The sequence below is a fragment of the Lichenostomus cassidix genome, chromosome 4 (genome assembly GCF_008360975.1).
Source record: "Lichenostomus cassidix isolate B80296 chromosome 4, HeHo_3.0, whole genome shotgun sequence".
NCBI classification, from domain to species: domain Eukaryota; kingdom Metazoa; phylum Chordata; class Aves; order Passeriformes; family Meliphagidae; genus Lichenostomus; species Lichenostomus cassidix.
In genome coordinates this window covers 11,397,269-11,417,906 of record NC_139484.1, presented here as the reverse complement: position 1 = coordinate 11,417,906, position 20,638 = coordinate 11,397,269, and the positions used below count along the sequence as shown (strand labels likewise).

The window sequence follows — 20,638 nt, the reverse complement described above, 5'->3', positions numbered from 1 at the left end:
GCTTCTTGCAGTAATTTTACCAGAAAAAGTGTCTTAGGTTCCTCCTACCACAATGCTCACTGTACAAGGAGTCAGTGTCTGCAGCAGGACTTTGGTGGGCATTCTGTCAACCAAGGATGTTTTGAACATGGAAGGCCTAACACTGCCAAGTGATCTGACAGCTGACATCCACTATTTACCAGGATCATTAGGGAAAGAGTACTACTAACAGGGAGTCAGAAGTGAACTCCCACAAAGGTACAGAAATTCACCCATACAAGCAGGGTAAAGGGCCAAAAATGTGGCCATTAGTTTTCAAGTTCTGCTTATTCCATTCCCCAAAATGTACATTAAAGTTGTCTTTGGCTCCTTATGGTACAGATTGCATAATGCTTACTGCTTCTCTTGCAAATATAACCCATATAAACCTCAGCTCAAAGTATTCTTCGAGCACTACACACCACAGGATATCTGCTTTCTAGGCTCAAAGTATTTACTTTGTACTTGCAGCACTTGTTCCAGTATCACCACTTGTTTGGATTAACCACCATCACATACTATGAGGCCAGTACCCAGTCTCCCTAGATTTCAGACTAACTTCACAAGTTAAACTCATTGGCAAATTTATTCCATACATAAGTGACTTGGGAGGAAAACACGCCAGAGACAGTCCCTGACTCACAATTGTTTGAAACAAAGTAACGTAAAGCAGGAACACAGTGCTAGCACCGTTTTGGGTAGCACTATCAACCTTAACTTTATTGTGCCCATTTGTAGCAAACCACCTGTCAGATAAAGCTTCTTCAATGTTGTCACCTAAAACAAAAATAACAGACAGAAGAGTGGTGAAAATGTGCTAATCTTTCCTGTCGACTTATGCTCCAGGTACATGTTTCTTAGCACCACCAGCAGCAAGAACAACTGCACTTCATACTTAGAGAATTCCCCTGTTTGTAACCATATTTAATTACACAGCCACATGAAACTAACTTTTACCTTTAACCCAGTGCCTAAGCAGCAATGCCAACAGAAGAGTGAAACGAACCACCTGGACTCCAGCTGCGACATGTGTTAACCTCTTACATTAAAGAAACAGTTTTAAGTAAAATCACAGGTGACAGTACATTTTCCTCGCCTTTACTCTGCAAACCTGGGAGGTGACTCTTACCTCGACAGTACTCCATGAGGATGAGCACTTCCCAAACATTATCACTTATCGAGTTGACAGCACAGTCCAAATAGCTCACGATGTTCTTGTGCCCAGATAACTCTTTCTGGAAAAGCAAACACACATTACATTTCAGTAGTGAGAAAAATAAGAAAGAATTTCAGTTGCCACTGCAGCACTGGAAGCAGTTCCTTTTGCTTGGCAACTGGATGTACTGACCAAACTGACTGTGGTCCCGAATACATATTTTAATAATTCCTTTAGAAACTAATCACACACCAACCCTAAAGCCAGCATTAGTTTCTGAAAGTACTGGTGGAAAATCAGGACCACAGGATCAAAAGCAAGAGTTGTCTAGAACCACTGGAGAGGCATTTGATGTGTTGTCACACTACAAAGTGACCCATTCTCCAGTTCCAAACAATGGCCTTCTTACCATAATGGTGATTTCTCTCTTGCAGATGTTGAGGTCTGGCACATTATTCACACACATTCGCTTCAGTGCGCAGCGGGTCCCGCTGGGGGTGCGTACCAGAAACACGGTTGAGAACCCACCTGGAGAACACAAGTGCAAAAAAAAAAAAAAAGCTACTTCAGTTTGTTGGTATTCCTCTAGTCAACATCACTACACACTAAGGGTGAGTAACAAAGACTATGTTAGTCACTAAATGATTAGTAACAAACACTTCAGAAGTTAAACATTTGTTACCTCAACCCATTTCTCTTAAACCAAGTATTCATGACAAAAACACTGAAGTCTTACTATTTTCTTACAACACTACATGAAATCATTAGAAAAGCATTTTCACATTCAAATGAATTTATAAAGCACAGAAAAACTATGTATTGAGGTATCAACCTTGAAGTACTTTCAGTCATTCAAAAATCTAAACCAAGTGAAGGTATATTAATTCTCTAAACTTCCATTCTAAAATACAAGAAGTCAAATCTTAAGAATTCTTAAGAGATATTGAAGTCACATAACTTTTCAGGTTATCTACAACAGCCTCCCTGGAACCCCAATCAGCCCTAAAAGAGTGTTTTTATTTAAACCATACTGAACATGTAGAGTGGAATTAAGCATTTTCCCACAGCCAGTCTCACCAGGAACATTCTTAGTCCAACAGTGGCATGAACTGGGAACCACAGTCCAACCCACTTCCCACTATTAGGGTTTTTTTTTCTCTTTTCACGGGTAGAAAAGAAATCAAAGAGGCAGGAAATATACACACAAGTGAAACAGCCTACACAGAAAGTACTCCCCAAATGCTTGGGCAAACCAAAATGAAAACTAACACTGCTGTTTGACCTGCCTCCTGTTAGTCCTGCCTGCTGCTCAAGGAGGCCACACTGGCATCACCTCAAGGCTCACATGCACAGCTTTTCCACAGTTATAGGAAACACATCTCACAGGAGAGCTCATGCAAATTCCTGCTTTCATTAAGTGACTGCTGTCTGATCAAAAGCCAACTGCCACCATGGGAACTTTGCACCAGGGCAGAAGCTCGGGTACACCATCAGGACAGAAACATATAAATTAAAGCAATTAACTGCTCAGATAATGAGGCAGCCAGTCGAAAGGCACATATTTCATGCAGCATCTGCCAGCAGTGTTTATGAAGTATAATGCAACTCATTTGATGCAAGTCTCATGTGCTTGAGCAAACAAGCACATAATCACTGCTGCTCAAGAGGCTAAGCTTTATTAAAGAATTTCTCTTGAAGATTAAATATTTATTATTTTTTAACTTAATTCTCATTTAGTCAAATGACATGCTAGGCTGTCAAAGCAGAATTACTGCCAATTTTAATTCAACAGCCTCACCCTAGTTTACACAGGGCCTTCCCAAAAAATTCACAGGACACCCACTCTTAACAGCTCAAGTTCTAATGCTGAAATCCAGCTGGGACTGAAATTATCCAAGAGCATTCCCCAACACCAGCCTGGGGAATTCTGCCAGAGTGATGTACAGACCTTCATTAACAGAAGAGTTTTTGTATTATCCTCACAATAAAATTACTTGGTTTTTAAGCACCAATATTTGACAAAAAAAGATGAGGCAGTAGTCACATAAAGCACAAGAGTCATGATTAGAAGAAAATAACCACTTCTTGACTTTTAAACCAGTTTTGTAGCCTTAAAATTCTCTCTGACTAGCAGGAGGACAAAACAGAACCCCAGATTTCAAGTTTCCCTGACAACTGTTCCGATGTAACTGAGCAGACACGGCTGGGTAAAAAATATCAGTGGAAAGTAGCAAAAAGCCCGTAAATCCTCAGCTAAGTGCTGTTCTTGCCATTAGGTGGCAACATCACCCAGCAGTTGAATGCTAGGGGCTTTAAAAGCAGACCTGGTCCTGGCTTTGGCAAGAAGCAGATCCCTGACCTTGAACGCTTTTCCATCAGAAAATACCACCGCTATTAAAATCCTTTCCTCCAAGAGTCAAGTGGCACAACTCTGAGCAAGACCTGAGTAGGTGAAGTGTCCTGCTATAAGCCCGTGGCTTTTCACACCATTCCCCTTCCTGTCCTCTTCCCCATCCTACCAGGCTCTGTGGGGCACAGTTGCTGTCTGATGATAAACACAAAAAAACTTGTAGGAGCTTCATCTCTTTCAGTCTTTTATTTCCACCAAAGTCACTCGAGATTTAAATCCTCAGCAGTTACACAGGACTACACTGCACAGCCACACTGCACTTTTCCTTGGAATGCCTTCTCAGAAGCCTTCCTACAGCACCTACAGTTATATAACCCAATAGATTCTTAGCAGAATTAAACTCCTTAAAAAGCTCTCACCTCTTTCTTACCTTTTCTTTCCTTGAACTGTCTTTCTGTCACCTTAACTATGCACTTCTGGGATCTTATTATCAGCTAACTAGCAATGTTTCAGGCTTTTTCTGGGCTGCTTTTTGTTTGTAATGAAATTCTACATCAGTCACATGTGGCTTTTTCCTATGCGTATTTAAGGTCAACCTTGACTAATTTCACAGGCCTCAACATGCCATTTACACTTTACCATGTTACATTCCTGAAACTCCAATGAGGAAACAGTGGAGCTGTCAGAATTTTAAGTACCCTATTTGCTTACTCAGGTAGAACAAAACAAGGCTGAAAAATCTTCCAGAAACTTTACCATCTTTCAGACTGCTGAGAGACATTTTGTGGAGACAGTCCAGAAGAATATTAACACAGATATTCTGAATACAGTTATGCATATTTTGTATATAGAGACAGTAAGGTTTTTTAAATCATACAGATTTTTTTGAAACATCTAAAAGCACCAAATATTGTTTCTCCAACTAGTAAATCCCTTGAATTTTTATTCAAATCTCAGACAAACAGCACAGAACTTCAGGCACAGAAGGATTTTCTCTCTATACTAACACACAGCAACTACTAACCACACCTGTAAAAGCTGAACCAGGAATGGCAGCTACTACGGTATAAATGCTTCCTCACAAATCCATTAAAACTTGGCTGTTTTGGAGAGGTGACTGTTACTAGCACCCATTTCCATTCAGACAAATTAGCACTCAAAAATATCTTTTGATAAAATGAATCATTATATTAAAGTGTATTTTCAGATACAGTATTTACATCTGTTTTTCCTGCACATTTCAAAACCTGAAATGAATGAAGAAATTAATACATAAACCAACATTGTTCTCATGTGCCCACACAATGTGGCCAGTTAGGTATTTAGGAACTTCCTCAACAACTCAATATAATCTTGGGTTCAGGAGGACAGTTTTTGAAGACACAAAGCCTTGGAGCTGTGAGTCCTCAGAGGGGTTCCAAGGCTAACATGACGGCCTCCATTCCAGCAGAGTTCCACCCTGGCCTTACAGTCCCTATGGAAAGCTGTTCTTAATAAAGCTCAGTGTAAAGCTGTTGTTAACAAGGCCCAACAACAGCTTCTAATTCGAAGCCTGCTCCCAAGACAGGCTCTCAGCTTCACATGATCTTGGCCAGGGAGACAGCCTTGTGTCCCTCTCCACAAAGTCAGAGACAGGTTCAAGTGCAATTATTTCCCTGTGACCCATCAACCCACACAAACCCTGTTAACCCTTTTTCCCTCAATTTTGAAACAAGATAGCTATCCATCCACATGTTAATTTTCTTTAAAATAGCAGATCTGGCTTTTTAGCATTCCAGACACTCTCACATATAATGATAATCTCTGTGCATTTATTTGTATTCTGAATAAACTTTTGCAGTTAACCATGTTTTCACTGCTAACTTACTCTGAATCACTTGATGCCTGGGCCACTTGTTCATGTCTGCTCTCTGTTAATTCCAGAGACAGATCTCCCAAGATCAGGCTGATCTGTGGCCAGAGCCACCCCAATCCAGAAGTGACTCACCTCCCAAAATTGCATAACCTTCCAAACACAGTAGTTCCAAGTCCAGTGCACTGGTGTGAACCACTTTAGGCACTATGAATCCAATCAAAATACAGAACAAGACCAGCTCAAGCATGAATGCCCTGCAAACAGGCTCCCAGCAATATGAACAAACACAACCTTGCTGCACATCCATAATGATGGAGAGCAGTAAGACCTTATCAAATGTTTTAAGCATCTTTCTTCCAGGAAAAAAAACCAAACCAAAACACAAAAGAAACCAGCGTCCAAAAGCAAAGGACACTAAGAAGAAACTCCAAAAAGAACTAGTCCTCCTCCACAAGAAAAGCACAACCTCATGAAAAACAGCTCTTCATCTTCCCATCCACTTTTGTATGGAGCACTGGCAAAGACCCTTTTTCAACTAGCATCAAACAATATATCCATGTGCTATTTTACTAGAAATTTGGAGTCAATTCTTTTCTGCCATAGTTGCAGGTGAACCTTTGCAAGGAGCTGTTTCTTGCAGCTCAGTTTTGATCCCATCTTCAGGTAGTGTATAAAACACACAGGCATTCTGGCTCTCAAGTGTCCTTCCATGACCCTCATATGCTGCTATGGTGCCACAGACCCCCTCTCCCATCCTGCTGCTCCCTCTCTTGTGGTGTACTGCTAAAACATCCACAACTCTGTGTGCCCACTGGCATCCTATTGGGATAGTTTCACTGGTACAAATTCTCAGAACCTCCCTTCTCCCCACAAGGACAGCAGTCCTCCCGCCCCAGAGGCACTGCCTTCTTGTCAGTCAGTACAGATGCTGCATTGCAGGCCCATTTAGGAGTGGCAGACTAAAAGCATACACAAGAAATGCCAAGTTTTGCACAGACAATATTAATGTAATTCTTGAAGCTATGAAGCTTTCTGTTTTGTGACAGCAAATCATTTAAAAACACGCAGAAATCAAACATTTGAATTTCTCATCAGATTCCAAACACCATGTGATTGTTGAGGGGGTACCTTTTAATAGAAACTTGTGTCTTCTTCAACCCTTGCGAAAAATTTTTGGTGAAGCATTTACTTTTTGTCACAAGTTCCACAGGAGAAGGAAGCCACAGTTCTGCCTTCCCATTCCTGAAGCACCTCTGCATGAGAAGATGAGGGGATGTCCTATTACTAAAGGTCTGTTTTACAGCAGTGCACAAATTCCTGCAGCAGCTGGTGGGTACCTCATGCCTCATGCTAGCTTCCAAAACTGGTGCTGCAGAACATCCAGTGCTCACCATCCCACAACACTGCCACACTCTACTTGCTCCAACACTGCTGTCTCCCTGCCCCAGTCGCTGGCAGCCCTGAGCATTCCAGACCCCGGGAAGTGCCATACATGACCTGCCCCACAGCCCCGCTGTGTGGCCACCAAGCCAAGCCAAGCCAAGCCAAGCCACACCACCTGTGTGTGTGCTCACTGTTTGGAAAGCAACAGGAACTGGCCTTCCTGCAGAATAGAGGCAGCATTAACTAACACTGATCGTATATACACTTTCACCTTTCTGTACATTTACATCTATGCCTCTGCATGCATGCACGTGTGCATGTGTATTTTCAGTAAAGCTTACTCCACAAGCCTCAGTCATGAATGCAAGGCTCTGAGACACAGCTCCATCCAGAAGAACATTTGACAGATGTTGCTCCCAAGCTCAAGAGCTCGGCATTCCCCAAACCAAGAATAGAAATAGCTCCCTACTTCTAAAATACTCCATTTCTACACACACATTTCAGAGCTCATTATTTCTCCACTTTATTTTAAGCATGCAGACAATGCATTCCAACAGACATACCACTGCACTCTTTCCCACTGCCCACACAAATTCCCACCATGTAGCAAGCTGACTATCACAGCTAGTTTAGACAAGCAGCACTGCTTTCCTCAAATCAGCATCCGCTCCTACGGCAGCACAGGGGAAACAGCAGCTGTGAATCACATCCCAGCAGGACATCACCGTGCAGCCCCAGCAGGCAGGTCTGCCACGCACACCTCTGCTAATGGCACTGTTACCCCGCCACAGGCAGGTACGCTCCGATTCCACTTCTCCCAGCATCAGCTCCAGGCCAACCTCACAAAAAAGGTCTGACAGAAGCACCAGAGACTGCCTGGGGAATCCAAGACACTTAAGTTACTGAGTGAGCTGGGAAGGCTGAATAAAGGTCTACTGTAGACTTTTGTGAAAAAATTATATATTTATTAACACCCATGCACCAGACTTGCCCAGGGGCCAAACTTGAGATGCTTAAGATTTGGCCTAGTGAACAGCAAAAGGAACAGAGCTCTGTGTCCTGCAGTACAGCCCATCATCACCTCACCAGCTTCTCACTGTCCAGGTGACTTGCTAGCCATGTTTGACTACTGCTTCCATGGTATCTTCTGCCTGACAGCCTTAGCTACTTGGCTGCTAGAGAAACAAAAACCACCAATTTCCTAATGCAGATAAATTTCCTAGCTATTTGAATTTAACACAGCTACTGAAACAGACATGCAATTCCTGCAGTAGTCTAAGGAAGATGAAAACAGATTGACTGAAGAGCTGATTTAACATACACTTAAAAAAAAACCCCAGAACCAAACAAAACCAAAAACCACAAGCATTTTATACACCCAGCAAGGAATACATCTTATGCACCCAAGATGAAACATTGAATTTCTTAGGGTAAAGCTGATGCCTTCTCATGCTCTGGCTGGAAAAAGACCTCTCTATACTTCCAACTTCAATCAAGCTGCTTGAGAGCTAGCCACAATCACTGTACTACTTTCATGTATTACATCATCACTGCCTCTTGCTGTTCACTAGGAAAAAGTAATGCATTTACCTCTACAACCATAGAATCATTAAGTCAATACTTCCTGTCTATAAGCAAAGGACCACAGAACATGACTAGCAGATCACCAACAGTTCAATTTATCGACTGTGAAAATTAATTTTAAGCTCTTTTTACGCATATGCGCTTTTCATAAGAAAGCTTTTCAACTGATCCAAGACATTGATAAGACACTCTCAATGAACACCCACTAGCACAGTTTACAAAAAAATCCCAAAGCCCTAAAATCTTTGAACAGCAGTTCTATCTTTTAAATGTGTTCCCCATGTCATGTCTTTGCTCACTGAACTCAGCTCCAGCTGTAGTTTGCTCTGACCTGAAAACAGAGTGAGTTGGAAAACCACAACAATGACATGACCTGCACATATAAGCTTGACAAACACGGAGTTCACCATTCTACAACACTGAGGTTATGAGTGTGAATTAATTTCGTTTTATAGAAGGATTTCAAATGTCATTTGATACGTTATTTTTTTATAAAGCTTGACTTTAGCTCCAGTATAATCAATATATAGTTACAAAATAGTTAAATCAGGAGGTAGATATTATATAGCCAATATGCAACCACTATGACTTTTTTTGGAACGGAACTCAATTGTCATACCATAGTTACCAACCACATAAGAAAACAAACACCTTTTCTTTATCAAACTCTTACTTGCTCTCTAGCTGGTCTTTCATTTTGCTTGAAATCACTGCTTGAATTGTGATTTCAATGTGGAAGGCCAGAAATGCAAAGCAAGGCAGGCTCTCCAACCCCACCCACGACTGAGTGTGCACGGAATGCCCCCGAGCTGCTGTGGCTCAGGAACAAGGCCCGGCACACAGCGCCCGGCTCTGGCCCAGCGGCTGCTTCACAGCGTCCTGGACCAGTGCCACCTCTGGCTGCCACACAAAGACAAGAGCCACCAGGCTGTGCACACACAAACCAAGCCGTTTGTAATGCCAGTGGCACTTCAGACTGAGGCAGATGGCACAGGAAGATTCTCTGCTTTCCTCCTTTTCTAAGACATCTTACACATATAAATTACTAAGATGAAGCCCATCCCTTCATGGCTAGGAAGAGCCTACAGTCTCACTCACCTTCACATCTGAGCATAATTCACTGACCATTTCAACCAAAAGCATGACCAAAACTAGACTGACTGGCTAGAATTAGTGCTAAAATATCCAATACGAATAATGAAGAAGGATTTTCATTATCTTACTCATATTCTTTAGCTATCTGCAAATACCCATGCATGTTTAACCTCTGGCATACCAAAGGAGTATGCTCAGATACAGACTCATCTGGCATAAGAACAACAGGGGACCAGTAAACTTTAAGAACATAATATCTGAGATCCAACCTGCTTATACCAATAAATAGAATTATAAACCATTTTAGGAAATAATACTTCCTTGGGACCTGCATAGGGACAGGCAGTCCTTGAACATCTATCTGGTACATGCTGAATACATTTGAATACTTCAAACCGCATATAAAGCCTCTCTTAAGACTTTGCAGCACTTCTGTGCTTGGGATTCCAAACTTCACACTATGACATCAGACAATTTTAAAAGATACACTGAAATTTTGTAACCAGCGAAGCAGCTCGATCATTTTAAATAAACGCCCTACGCTGCAATGGCAACAGAATTCCAAACATCAGGGTCAAGATTATCAAAATAATTTAATACCTGTCATGCACCTCCTGTGTTTCAAGAAGAAGCTGGTTAACAGTGATAACTCAGAACAAGGCAGTTATTTATTCAATGGACTGATCTGGAAACTAGTTTGAGGCAAGTCTCAGAAAATGAAAGAGTTAGGATCCAACTACCATCTAAACTCAAAGATATCATTGAGGAAAAGCCTCCTCTTAAAAATGCAGCCACACAATTTGGTATCAGTTTAATCAAACAGCAAGTCTAAGAAAGGCATAAAATGTTTGATGGAGAAATCAAGTATTTCAAGAAAGCACAAAGCTGGGAGAATAATACTGTAAACCTCACCAAGACTGAAGGAACTTGAAGAGTACAAGACTAAACCAAATAAGATGCAGCACACTGGCTCCTTTCAAGTTGCCAAAACAATATAAACTTGCTTTTCTATCTTTAGACTGCCTAAGAAACCTCTGGATAGCTCATTCCGGGACCAAACAATCCTCCTTCTGCTTCCGTAAGTTCTCATAAAGTAAAAGCCAAGTGATAACCCATCTAAACTCACCTCAAACTGAAGTCTCAACTCTACAGATGCAGACTGTGCTATAGAGTTCTACAGAGACACAGCAAGGCTCAAACGATGCAATTATTTCATTTGCTTTTTTCCAAAGAATTTATTTTCCTGCACACGACACACAAACCAGAACTGATCCCATCTCTAATGCTGACACACTAGATTTCATTCACTCTTCCTATTCTAGTTTCATGAACACATGTTGTATTCAGGTCAGGTTTTTATACATACATGTCAGCAGAGTGTAATTTAGTGCTTCATATTCTTTAATGATCTATTTGCTATGTATCCCTTTCATAGTCATATGCAAGTAAATTATGCAGAACAAGAAAAAACTTGTTTAGCAACAATTTCTCTAAATAAAAGCACATTCAATTTTTTAACCTGCAGGAACTGCAAAAGAACATAAGAAAATGTCATATTAATCACTAACTTCCAAAGTTATTTTATGTTTCATAAGAGGCAAAACCCTGCAACAATTACTCATTACAACTGCTACAGAAAGACAAGATGCACAGATAAAAATCACAGCCCAAGTAACAAATTTTTAAAAATGAGTCAGTTCAGCAGAACTGAAATAAACCAGGAATTGGCCCATTCCTATGTTTTGGTACATAACTTGAAGAGACTTGCCTACTGAAGTTTCTAGGCACCACAGGAACAAATTAATCCATTAAAATAATGTGCAAGTTTGGAAGGAAGCCCAACATATACACAACTGAATAAAATCTCCTCAAGCCCTGTAACATCAGAATTCCTTTCTTAGTTTTGTGTGTAGCAACTAAGCCACAGCATGTTACAGAAGGGTTGTGGAAGAACCTATCACAGAGTCAGGATGTTCCAAACTCTACCTGTATCTCTTGTACAGACTTGTATGACATGGGGCAAATCTCTTCAATCTTCCTTTGTTTCTCCATCTGCAGAATAATGACATTCCCAAGAGTGATCTGATGCTCTTCACAGCAATACCAGCTTTGACATTTCTTGAAGAGCAATATAAAGACTGCCCAGAGGTTTTCATTCTCACTGGAGTCTCTCCAACCATTTCTTCAGTACTTTCACCACCAGCCTCAGAAGCAAGGTAGACATAACAAGAAGCAAGACTAAGGGAATACTCTCCTGCCTTTACAGAGAGAACACTCCAAGTCTGCCAGTTTTCAGTTCCACTAGACAAGAGTGCTTTAACACCTGGGTTCCTGCACCTCAAGGACAAAGCAGCATGTTTTCTGCTATCAAACCAAATGAAGTATTCCCTATTTAATGAAGATAGTCCCCTAGGATCAAGAGGTTTTTTTTTTTAATTTCTAGTTCACAACCTTTACTTTTCTATTTTCCTCTACCCTGCCTCTCTTCAGAGACCCAGTTTCACAGATGAACCCACTCATATCCAAGACATCCCACTGGAACTAGAAAAAAGTAACCAACCTAGACAAGCGTGAGCAAGGAACATGCGAATGTGAAGAGGAAGGGAAAGGTTCCTACCTTCTTAACCACTAGGCAAACATTCAAAGAGACTGAAATCCATTCCCAAGACAACCAGGAAAGCAGGAGAAGAGGAATTCATGCTTCTTTCTTGTCAGCAGCTAGACAATGATGCAGAGAAACACAGAACCTCTCCTTTGAGGAGAGCAGGGGTTTCACGCTCACCGCGTTCGTCATCTGCTGGAGAAGAAAATGCAGGACAAGCATTCTCTGCCGCAGCGCATCAGCACACCAGAGATGACGTGACCTGCACTGGGGAGCTGCTGCTTGGCACCACTGGGACCTGCAAACTACCCTTGGACTGCCAGCTCCAGGCATCACTAAACAGGCAAATATCCCAGACACATCAGGAAGCAGCTGTTCATCCAGCATATTAACAGTTTTTAAACTAAGCCTATGAACACAAACGAGGAAAACTTCCATTTCAAAAAAGATGCTTGCAAATCTAACAGTTTCCTAGAAAAAGGACAGCACCTGAAGCAATCAAGTTACAATCAGGCGAGTGACCCTGCCTGTGTTCCAGGTTAGTCCCCGAGCTGTCACCCAACTCTCACACTGCACTTTGGCAGGCACAGAGCATTCATGGTGTCAGTTAACGCAGCTCTGCTTACCAACTCCTTCAACTGTGGCAGCCTGCTTAGCTGGAATATTACTGAGGCAAAAAATAGCTACAGTAAGTAAAATATAGCACAAGGTTAAGGAATTAAGAGAATGAAGACAAACAAAACACTGTAAACCAAAGCAATGCCAGAGACAAGCAGCACAACCTAACTGAGCACCTCCAACACCCTCCCTCTGAACCAAAGGTGAGATCTACTCAGCTGCAAGTGAGACACCCATCAAAGAGCTTGTGTGCACATTTACAGAGCAAACCAACATCTACAGCTGGAAAGGCAGCTGAGCTCACACAGTTAACATGCTTATGTAATATGACGTGCTCATTCTCCCCTGCTGCAAAAGCCAAGCAGGCTTGTGATTGCGCTGCTCCCTACAGACTGAGCCTCATCCCTGGTGCTAACTTCAGTTTTCCATGCACAGAACCACTGGAGGAACCCTTCCCCGGGGTTAACATATGGGTTAGTGATTGACAGCTCTGCTATTACACTAACAACAGCCCAGAGAAATATATACCCTCTTCCCACAATTACTGGTTTCTAGTTAACATCTGCCTGAAAAGAAATTCTACTGCTTTTAGCCAACAATTTTTCTTTTCCATGCTGACATGCAAAACACAGATTTAATTAAAAAAGAAAAAAAAAATCAGTTAAACCAGTAAAACATACCAAAAAATCCTTAAGATACTGCACAGCTTCTTTTGAAGCCAGGCCATGTCCTTCTCAGATACAGCTAATACAGCCTACATTTTTCCATGCTGCCTTACCCTGTCAGGGTGTCCCGGAGCTTCCTCATGCAACACACCCACACACATACCCTCCCTTTACAACTACTGTAATATTAGCATAGTACTAGCATTTACCAAAACACATCTGCAAGGAAAAAGACAAGTAGATGGCACATGCATTGGCATATCGGTCTTTCCTCAAAATTTGGCAAAGGAAAGATGGCTGGAGTTTGTGTATGATATTAACATGATACTGCTACAAATCAAGTTCCTACTCCTCTAACCATCTGACTCTTGGCCACTAGCCTGAAAACTCAACTCAGAATGACTAGATTCCCAAGGACTTCCTCTTTATTTAACTACTTCTGGCCACATAAAAATTAAAGGGATAACATCCTTGAAAAAGAACATAACTGTGTGCAGTTATCAGAGGTGTAACATGACCCGTCCATGTACACACGATGCAGGATGGAGTGTCCACAGGGCATGCAAGGACTAATAACTGGATAATCAAAGAGCATTAGACCACGTGTCCTAAGAGCTGAACTTGGCCCTAGCTGTACAATAGACGCCTTTGTCAGCCTACAGATGTTTCCCAACCTGTTCATTTCTCCACCCATGTCTCAGGGGCACACAAGAGCTCTGGAGAGCACAGCAACAGCAACTGTTTGGCCCAAGTGCCACCACAGTGGTCAGCACACCAGATGTGTCACTAACAGAACAGACTTAGAGCTTTCATTCTGTGTGCTGCGTTACATGAAATACGCACCTTTATCTGCATATTTATGTAAGACAAGTATCACATACATATCCCCAAACTGCTTTTGGTTTGCCTGCTCATTACACAGAACACAGCTACATCCTGCACTAGCCAAACCACGCTCTTTTTTCAGGCTGTGAGCTGCCTTCATGAGGCCTGGGAAGTCCCAAGAAAACCCCCAAGCACTACAGCACAGGCTTCCCATCTTTCACCACACAGAAATCAAAAGCTGTTCTAGGATCTCAGCACCTGCCAATCTGCAGATACACTTGAGGTAAGGCAGCTGTGACTATTTTTGGGAGTGCACAAGAGCTTCGCATGTATTGTATCATACTTTCAGCAAAAACAAAAGTCAGTTTCAAGTACTCACTCTGCTTTTTCTCCCTTGTATCTTGAACTCAACAAACCATACCTGCTACTCCAGTATTAGCAAAGCAAAACTGTTTGAGACAGAATAACAGGCTTGACCTTTACAGTCATGTGCAAACAGATTCAGAAATGTTAACACTGGAAAAAAATCGACATGACCAAACCCAACTCAAATTCCACAACTTAGCTTTCCAGACAGCCTTCCAGCTCATAATCCACCTGAACAACTGTGCTAGATTACAACTGAAAATAAAACAGCAGCTTCTGCAAAGGGCAGCAAGTCACATGCAAAAACCAAATTAATGAAGATCAGTACTGTACACGTCAGCTTGCCTCATAGGAGAAGACTACCACACCATGGTCACAGCAGAAGTGACTCTGCACTAGGTATATTCGTAACACCTGCCACAGAAATAAGGTCTCCCAGAGTTAAAAACTGGGCCCACACCACATGGAAACACTTGGAAGTACTCAAGTTCACAGATCCATTACAATGACATCTCTCTATATACCTCTCCCAATAAAACACAACAAACAAGCCCCACCCTGACAGGAGATGAAGCAGTGTCTGCTGTACAGCAGCATGCTTCTGAATTTACAGCAGCTGCTGGAGCTGCAAATCCTCTCAACACTTTGCTCTGGGGACCAGAAATGATGGTTTGAGAGGTTAATTGAGGTGAGGGTTTACAAAAGCAAAGAGAATCTTACCCACAACACAAAGTTTGTTTATTTAGATTAATATCTGAACTGCTATTGCTAAGACATACGGTAGAAAAAACAAAAAAGAAAAAAAAACCCCACAACAGCACTTTGAAGACTACCCTAATTTCAAGAGTGATGTGAAAGAACTTAAATCAACAGTAGAACTATCTACAAACACACATTACAAGATACAACAAAACAGGACCTGGATTCCTCTCCATCAAGGTGACATTTTTCTTAGGCTTTGATTAGAATGGTACAAATGTAAGAGGCAAACCAAATCATAAGAGTTATCAAGTACTTGCAAAGACTGCACACAACTAAAGTAGCACAGTTGAGCTCACAAGCAGCTCATTCCCCCACTGGTGTAGGAGACCAAAGGAATGGCTGACTGGCTCAAAACAACCACGTGGGAAGCGGGGGTAACAGGGTGAGCTCTGCATAGGCGGGGGCGCTGCTGCTCCCCCCGTTGAGGCTCCATCAGCCCCTGGTCCACACCAAAATGGTGGTGACTGACCCACAGACTGCTGTAATGCCAACCTGTTCAAAGGTTTTCTCCTGGAGCAAGTCAAGCTAACTCCCACAGAGGGTAAATGGGGAGAAAGCCACTGACCCTCTGTGGATTAATGACCAGTTTGTTATAGAACCTCCTGAGAATCTGGTTGTTTCTCTGCACGCCACCCAGAATGAATCAAACTACCTTGCCCTAAACCTGGCAAGAGGGCTGGGACTTCACAGCTGGTTCACCAGCAATGACTCCAAGAGGTTGCACTGTGAGATATATGATAAAGGAGAGTATGCCATTTCCAGTTTCATAAAGCTTTTTTCACTTTTTCTCCCTATTGAGAGGCCCCTTTTCACAGAACAGTATGATTTAACCACCACATTTATTAAATGAAGCAAACATTAACTAATGAACTTGTAAGTACCTAATCAAGCACCTAGCTAACAAACTTTACACCGCTTGGGTGGCTTTTTCCCTGCCTCTCATGTCCTGGACACAAGGTCACTTAGAAAAGCAACAGCCTCCTAAGCCACAGCAGGAGAGTCTCAACACCACACAGCTCTGGACCCACCGCTTTATCAGCTTGGATGATAAAAAATAAACCAGTGTATTCACTATCACACAACTTCTTTCCACACATAACAGGACAAAGCAAAGCTACTGCACCAGAGCAGTAACATGTCATGCTCACTCTTTGCTGTCCAGAGCTTCCAGACGCTGAAGAGCTATTTTACATCCCCTTTGGGTATTTCTGGGAGCACAGGACACACAGAACTACCCACTTCTTCTAAGTGCCTGGTATCTCACCTCCATGCTTATTAGCGATGCACTGCCTGGCAAGAGGGTGAACTGCTGGGGGCAGAGGAGGGGAACATCACTTTACTTTTGTAAGATGCAACAGCATATGCCCCACAACTGCATTACTCAATTCTGAATGTAAACAAAAAGCAGATGATAACCATCTTTCCCTGTCTACAGAACAGCTTCCAAACCATGCCAGTTGAGTTTGGGAAGGAAGCTGTACTTTTTTTTTTTTTTTAACAGCTGTAACTGTCTCTTTCTTGCTTCATCCGCACTTGTTAAAAGCATACCCATATACTCAATTACAACACTTACCACAACCCTCTTTGGTGTGCTTGTGGAACAAAGACAACTTAGAATCTGGAAAAATCACTGTTTATTTGTTCCGTTTAAACATCTCAAACCCTGCCAAGTGATCCAGACAGTAAGGCAAACCAGCATCTTCTAATGCCTACCTTTATAGTATGCAGCAAAATCCCTTTTACTGCAGCTCTTAAGCAAAAAGGACTTATTGAAGTCTAAGTCAGGGCAAACAATTAAGTAAGTAGTATCACTGTGTCAAATTACAACTTTCTATTTCCTCGTCATGTAAAACAAAAGTATTTTGGGAACTTGCTAATTTTCACTTTCCTTTTCACTCTTCATAAACTGTTTTGAATTGACATTTGAGATCAAGTTAAAAGCATGTTTCATACCTGGCAACTTCCAGTTTGTTGCAATTTCTGAACTGTAAAGTCTTTTTCAATATTGAAGTTGCCATAACTGGAGTTCCCCATGCACCACCTGTAACTTTCAGAGAACTCTCCGTATTTTTATTAGATTTAATTTTCCAAACTTCAGCTGCACTGCAAATATGCCAATTCAACAAAAAGATACAAAGGCAAGGCCTTCACTCTGTATCAGACATTTATTCCACGTATTTCTAAAATACTGTCAAAATGGACAGGAACTGATCTTCCACATCAAACTATAACCCAAATGAAATGCTTTTCCCCACCTCTGAGGAATAAAAAGTAAAAAATCATACCTCCATCCAACAGCATACTGACCACTGGGTTATGGAGGCCAAGAAGTCACCACAGAATAGACATGTTTAGAACAGAAGAAACCACCCAACACCCTAGTAACTACAGCTCTTCAACTTTACTCCTTCTTTAGCCAAAATAATGCATTTCGTTTAGATAGCATTATACTTTATTCAAAACAACTGGATTAGAATGCTGCAAGCTTCTGCCTTTAGAACACTGCAATAAAACCATTTTGTCAAAGATTACAGAAAAGCATCTTGAGGGCAACACCTGTATCAACATGAGAAACCCACCCGAAGATCCATCACTGCAGTGCAGGAAGGTCATTATAACCTGAGTTTTTCGGCATCACCGCTCCCATTCCTCTACTTACCAGGAGCTGCCTAAGACTACTCAGGGCAAAATCTTGAAAGAAGGTGGGGGTTCAACAGTTTGCATAAAACAGACATATAATGCCATTAATTCTAATTGCTAATAAAAATACAACGTGCTTCACTACTGCTAATGGAACACTATATATTTCCTCTAACATAGATTTGTTAAGTTCATTAGATTCATTAACTTAATGTATCATTAACGCTTCATAACACAAGCTTTAACTTGGATATGAACATCTTAAATGCTATTTCATCAGCACTGAGTACTAAGAACTACCTGACAAGTTTAAGACCCTCAGTTTAACTGGGTTTTAGAAAAAAGCCTTGTCCAAACAGGATAGGAAAAAAAAAGTTTTCTCCTCTGCCCTGTCAAGAGGAAGATTAGGAAGCAGGGGATTTATAGTGCTCAGCATTAATTACAGATAGCAACATGACTAATGTAACAGCAGTACCACACAATTCTTACTATTAATTGCTACTAAGGCAAGGGACTGAGTATCAACAAGTTATTCCTACATAAAAGCTATCTCTTGATCCATAAACCCTGGTGTCGGTTAGGAACACGCGAGTGCCACTTGGACACTCAGTCACAGTGCCCTTCCCACCCAGCAGTGCAGGGCACACACCTGCTCCATGCACACCCTGTCACAGCCCAGCTGCTCCCCGACACTCAGAGGAACCGTGAGAGACCAGCCCACCCTCCCTCACGTCCCTGCTTCCCCAACACTTGTGCCACCTGTTACTTTCTGATCCTCCAGGCCCCTTTGGGTCCTCCCTACTGACCCACTCCAGAGTTGGCTTGAAGACTTTTCTCAAGATGTGGCAGATTCGCACTGCCCCCACCCTTTATCAGTTCTCATCCTAAGCATCCATATTCAAGAGACCACATAAAAGCTGAAGAAAGAAAAGCAGTCAAAAACTCATTTCAGACTCAAAAGTAGGAAGCTAATTCGCACAAAAGTCACATGTTAAAATTTTGACTTGCCCTGACCCCAAGGCCTTAAGGGCTATCAATTTGTTTCTGCCCACCACAGAAAGGAAAAACAATCATCTGTAGTGCCTCTTAACACAGGACATTATGAGAAAACTTTTAATATAGTACTAAAATGGACAAAGCACTATGCAACTGCTCTCCTTTCCACTATATATGTTTTCCGTGTTACCTCCTCAATTTGTTCAAGAGCCTACTGTCATTTTTTATTTTTTAAAGTCTCTATCCTGCCACAAGAAATTACTTTTTATCAGACCATGACTTGGAAGTAGTTCTCAGCAAGAACCACCCAGACACAAGCAACCAGGTATGCAGTAGGATAATCCCTGACACCATACCCCAAATACAAAATACTGCATTCTAAATATTGAGTACCAAATCTACTTTTCTATGAAAACCATTTCTAGAGAGCAATGAAAATTTAAGTGTCACCCACATGGTCCTATTCCAACCAGTAATATTATCTGCATGCACTTGTTAAAACCACATCTTAAATCTCCACGAAGAAATGCACGCAATCAGTGAAACTTCGCAGGTATATTAATGCATAAACTATACACTTACATAGAGTCTAAGCAACACACAGTCAAAAGTGACAGAGATGAATATTTTACCCACACGATCCAAAGCAGCGTGTTGTAAATATTCAGTAACTATGAAATATACGGCACTAGCCCTGAGCTCAGTGACCTGGGAAGTGAATTACACTTTACACATGACATGAGTTACCAGCTCCGGGAGATGAGCACCACACTGTTTCACACACACAGAGCAAAACCCAAAAATGGCTGTTTTGATGGTGTCCCATGCCAGCACCCAGTGAAGCACTAAAGCTAAGAAAGTCCAGCCAATCCAATGGCTACGAAAATTCACACAACTCTTCCTCAGGTCCCAGTGGAGGTCCGAGGACACAAAGTGCAAGTTCACCACAAGGAGCACAAGTCGAGCACCCCGCAGCGAGGGGAGGCTCTACAGCATAAACTGCCAGCACCGCACCTCCACTCGTGACCGTGATACCAATCCGCTGCCTTACACCAAGGAAGATCATGATTTTTATTTTGTCGGGCTTTTTCCTTTCAGAGTAGCTGGCAAAAGCCCGACACAGGCGCCGGTGACACCTCATCCCGCCTCGCTCAGCCAGGGCAGCGAGCCGGGGAACTCCGAGCGCCCTAACGAGCCCACGGCCCAGGCAGCGGCCGAAGCAGCACCGCCCAAAGCCCCGCCACCGGCTCCCCGCGGGCAGCGGCTCGGCGGGCCCAGAGGGCCCGGCTCCGGCCCGCCACCGCCGCCCCCGGCCCCTTCTTACCCTCGGCCAGCGGCTCCTCGGGGGTCACCTGGTACCGCCCCACCGCCAGCGCCCTGCCCAGGGCCACGCCGCTCCCAGAACCGCCGCACACCGTCCCGCCGCCGCCGCCGCTCCCCTCGGACTTGGGCATGCGGGAAAACTTCTTCATGGCGAGCGGAGCCCCAGGAAGAGCCGGGGAAGAACCGGAGGCGAGGGGGTACCCCGCTTCACATGCCGGCCGCGGCAGCCGCTTCCTCCTCGTCCGCCGCCGGCTCCTGAGAGGGAGGAGGAGGAAGCGGGAGGGAGGCAGAGGAGGGAGGAGGAGGGAGAAGCAGCCGCAGCCCCGGGCGGCCGGGGCGGCTGAGGGGACGCCGCGCGCTGTGCCGGGAGCGGCCGCCCCGCCGGCGCGCGGCCTCACGG

At 42.9% G+C, this 20,638-nt stretch overlaps 1 protein-coding gene across 2 annotated transcripts in view; it reads right to left on the bottom strand.

The window, feature by feature from the left end:
- BMP2K (BMP2 inducible kinase) overlaps positions 1 to 20,638 on the bottom strand; it is a 49,648-nt gene extending 29,010 nt beyond the window's left edge. For both annotated transcript variants that reach the window (XM_085057891.1, XM_085057892.1), the window contains exons 1-3: positions 20,240 to 20,638; positions 1,584 to 1,702; positions 1,148 to 1,253 (exon numbers count right to left, since the gene is read on the bottom strand). In XM_085057891.1, coding sequence (XP_084914017.1) covers positions 1,148 to 1,253; positions 1,584 to 1,702; positions 20,240 to 20,387 — 373 coding nt within the window. In that variant the 5' untranslated portion in view covers positions 20,388 to 20,638. The remainder of the gene's footprint in view (positions 1 to 1,147; positions 1,254 to 1,583; positions 1,703 to 20,239) is intronic.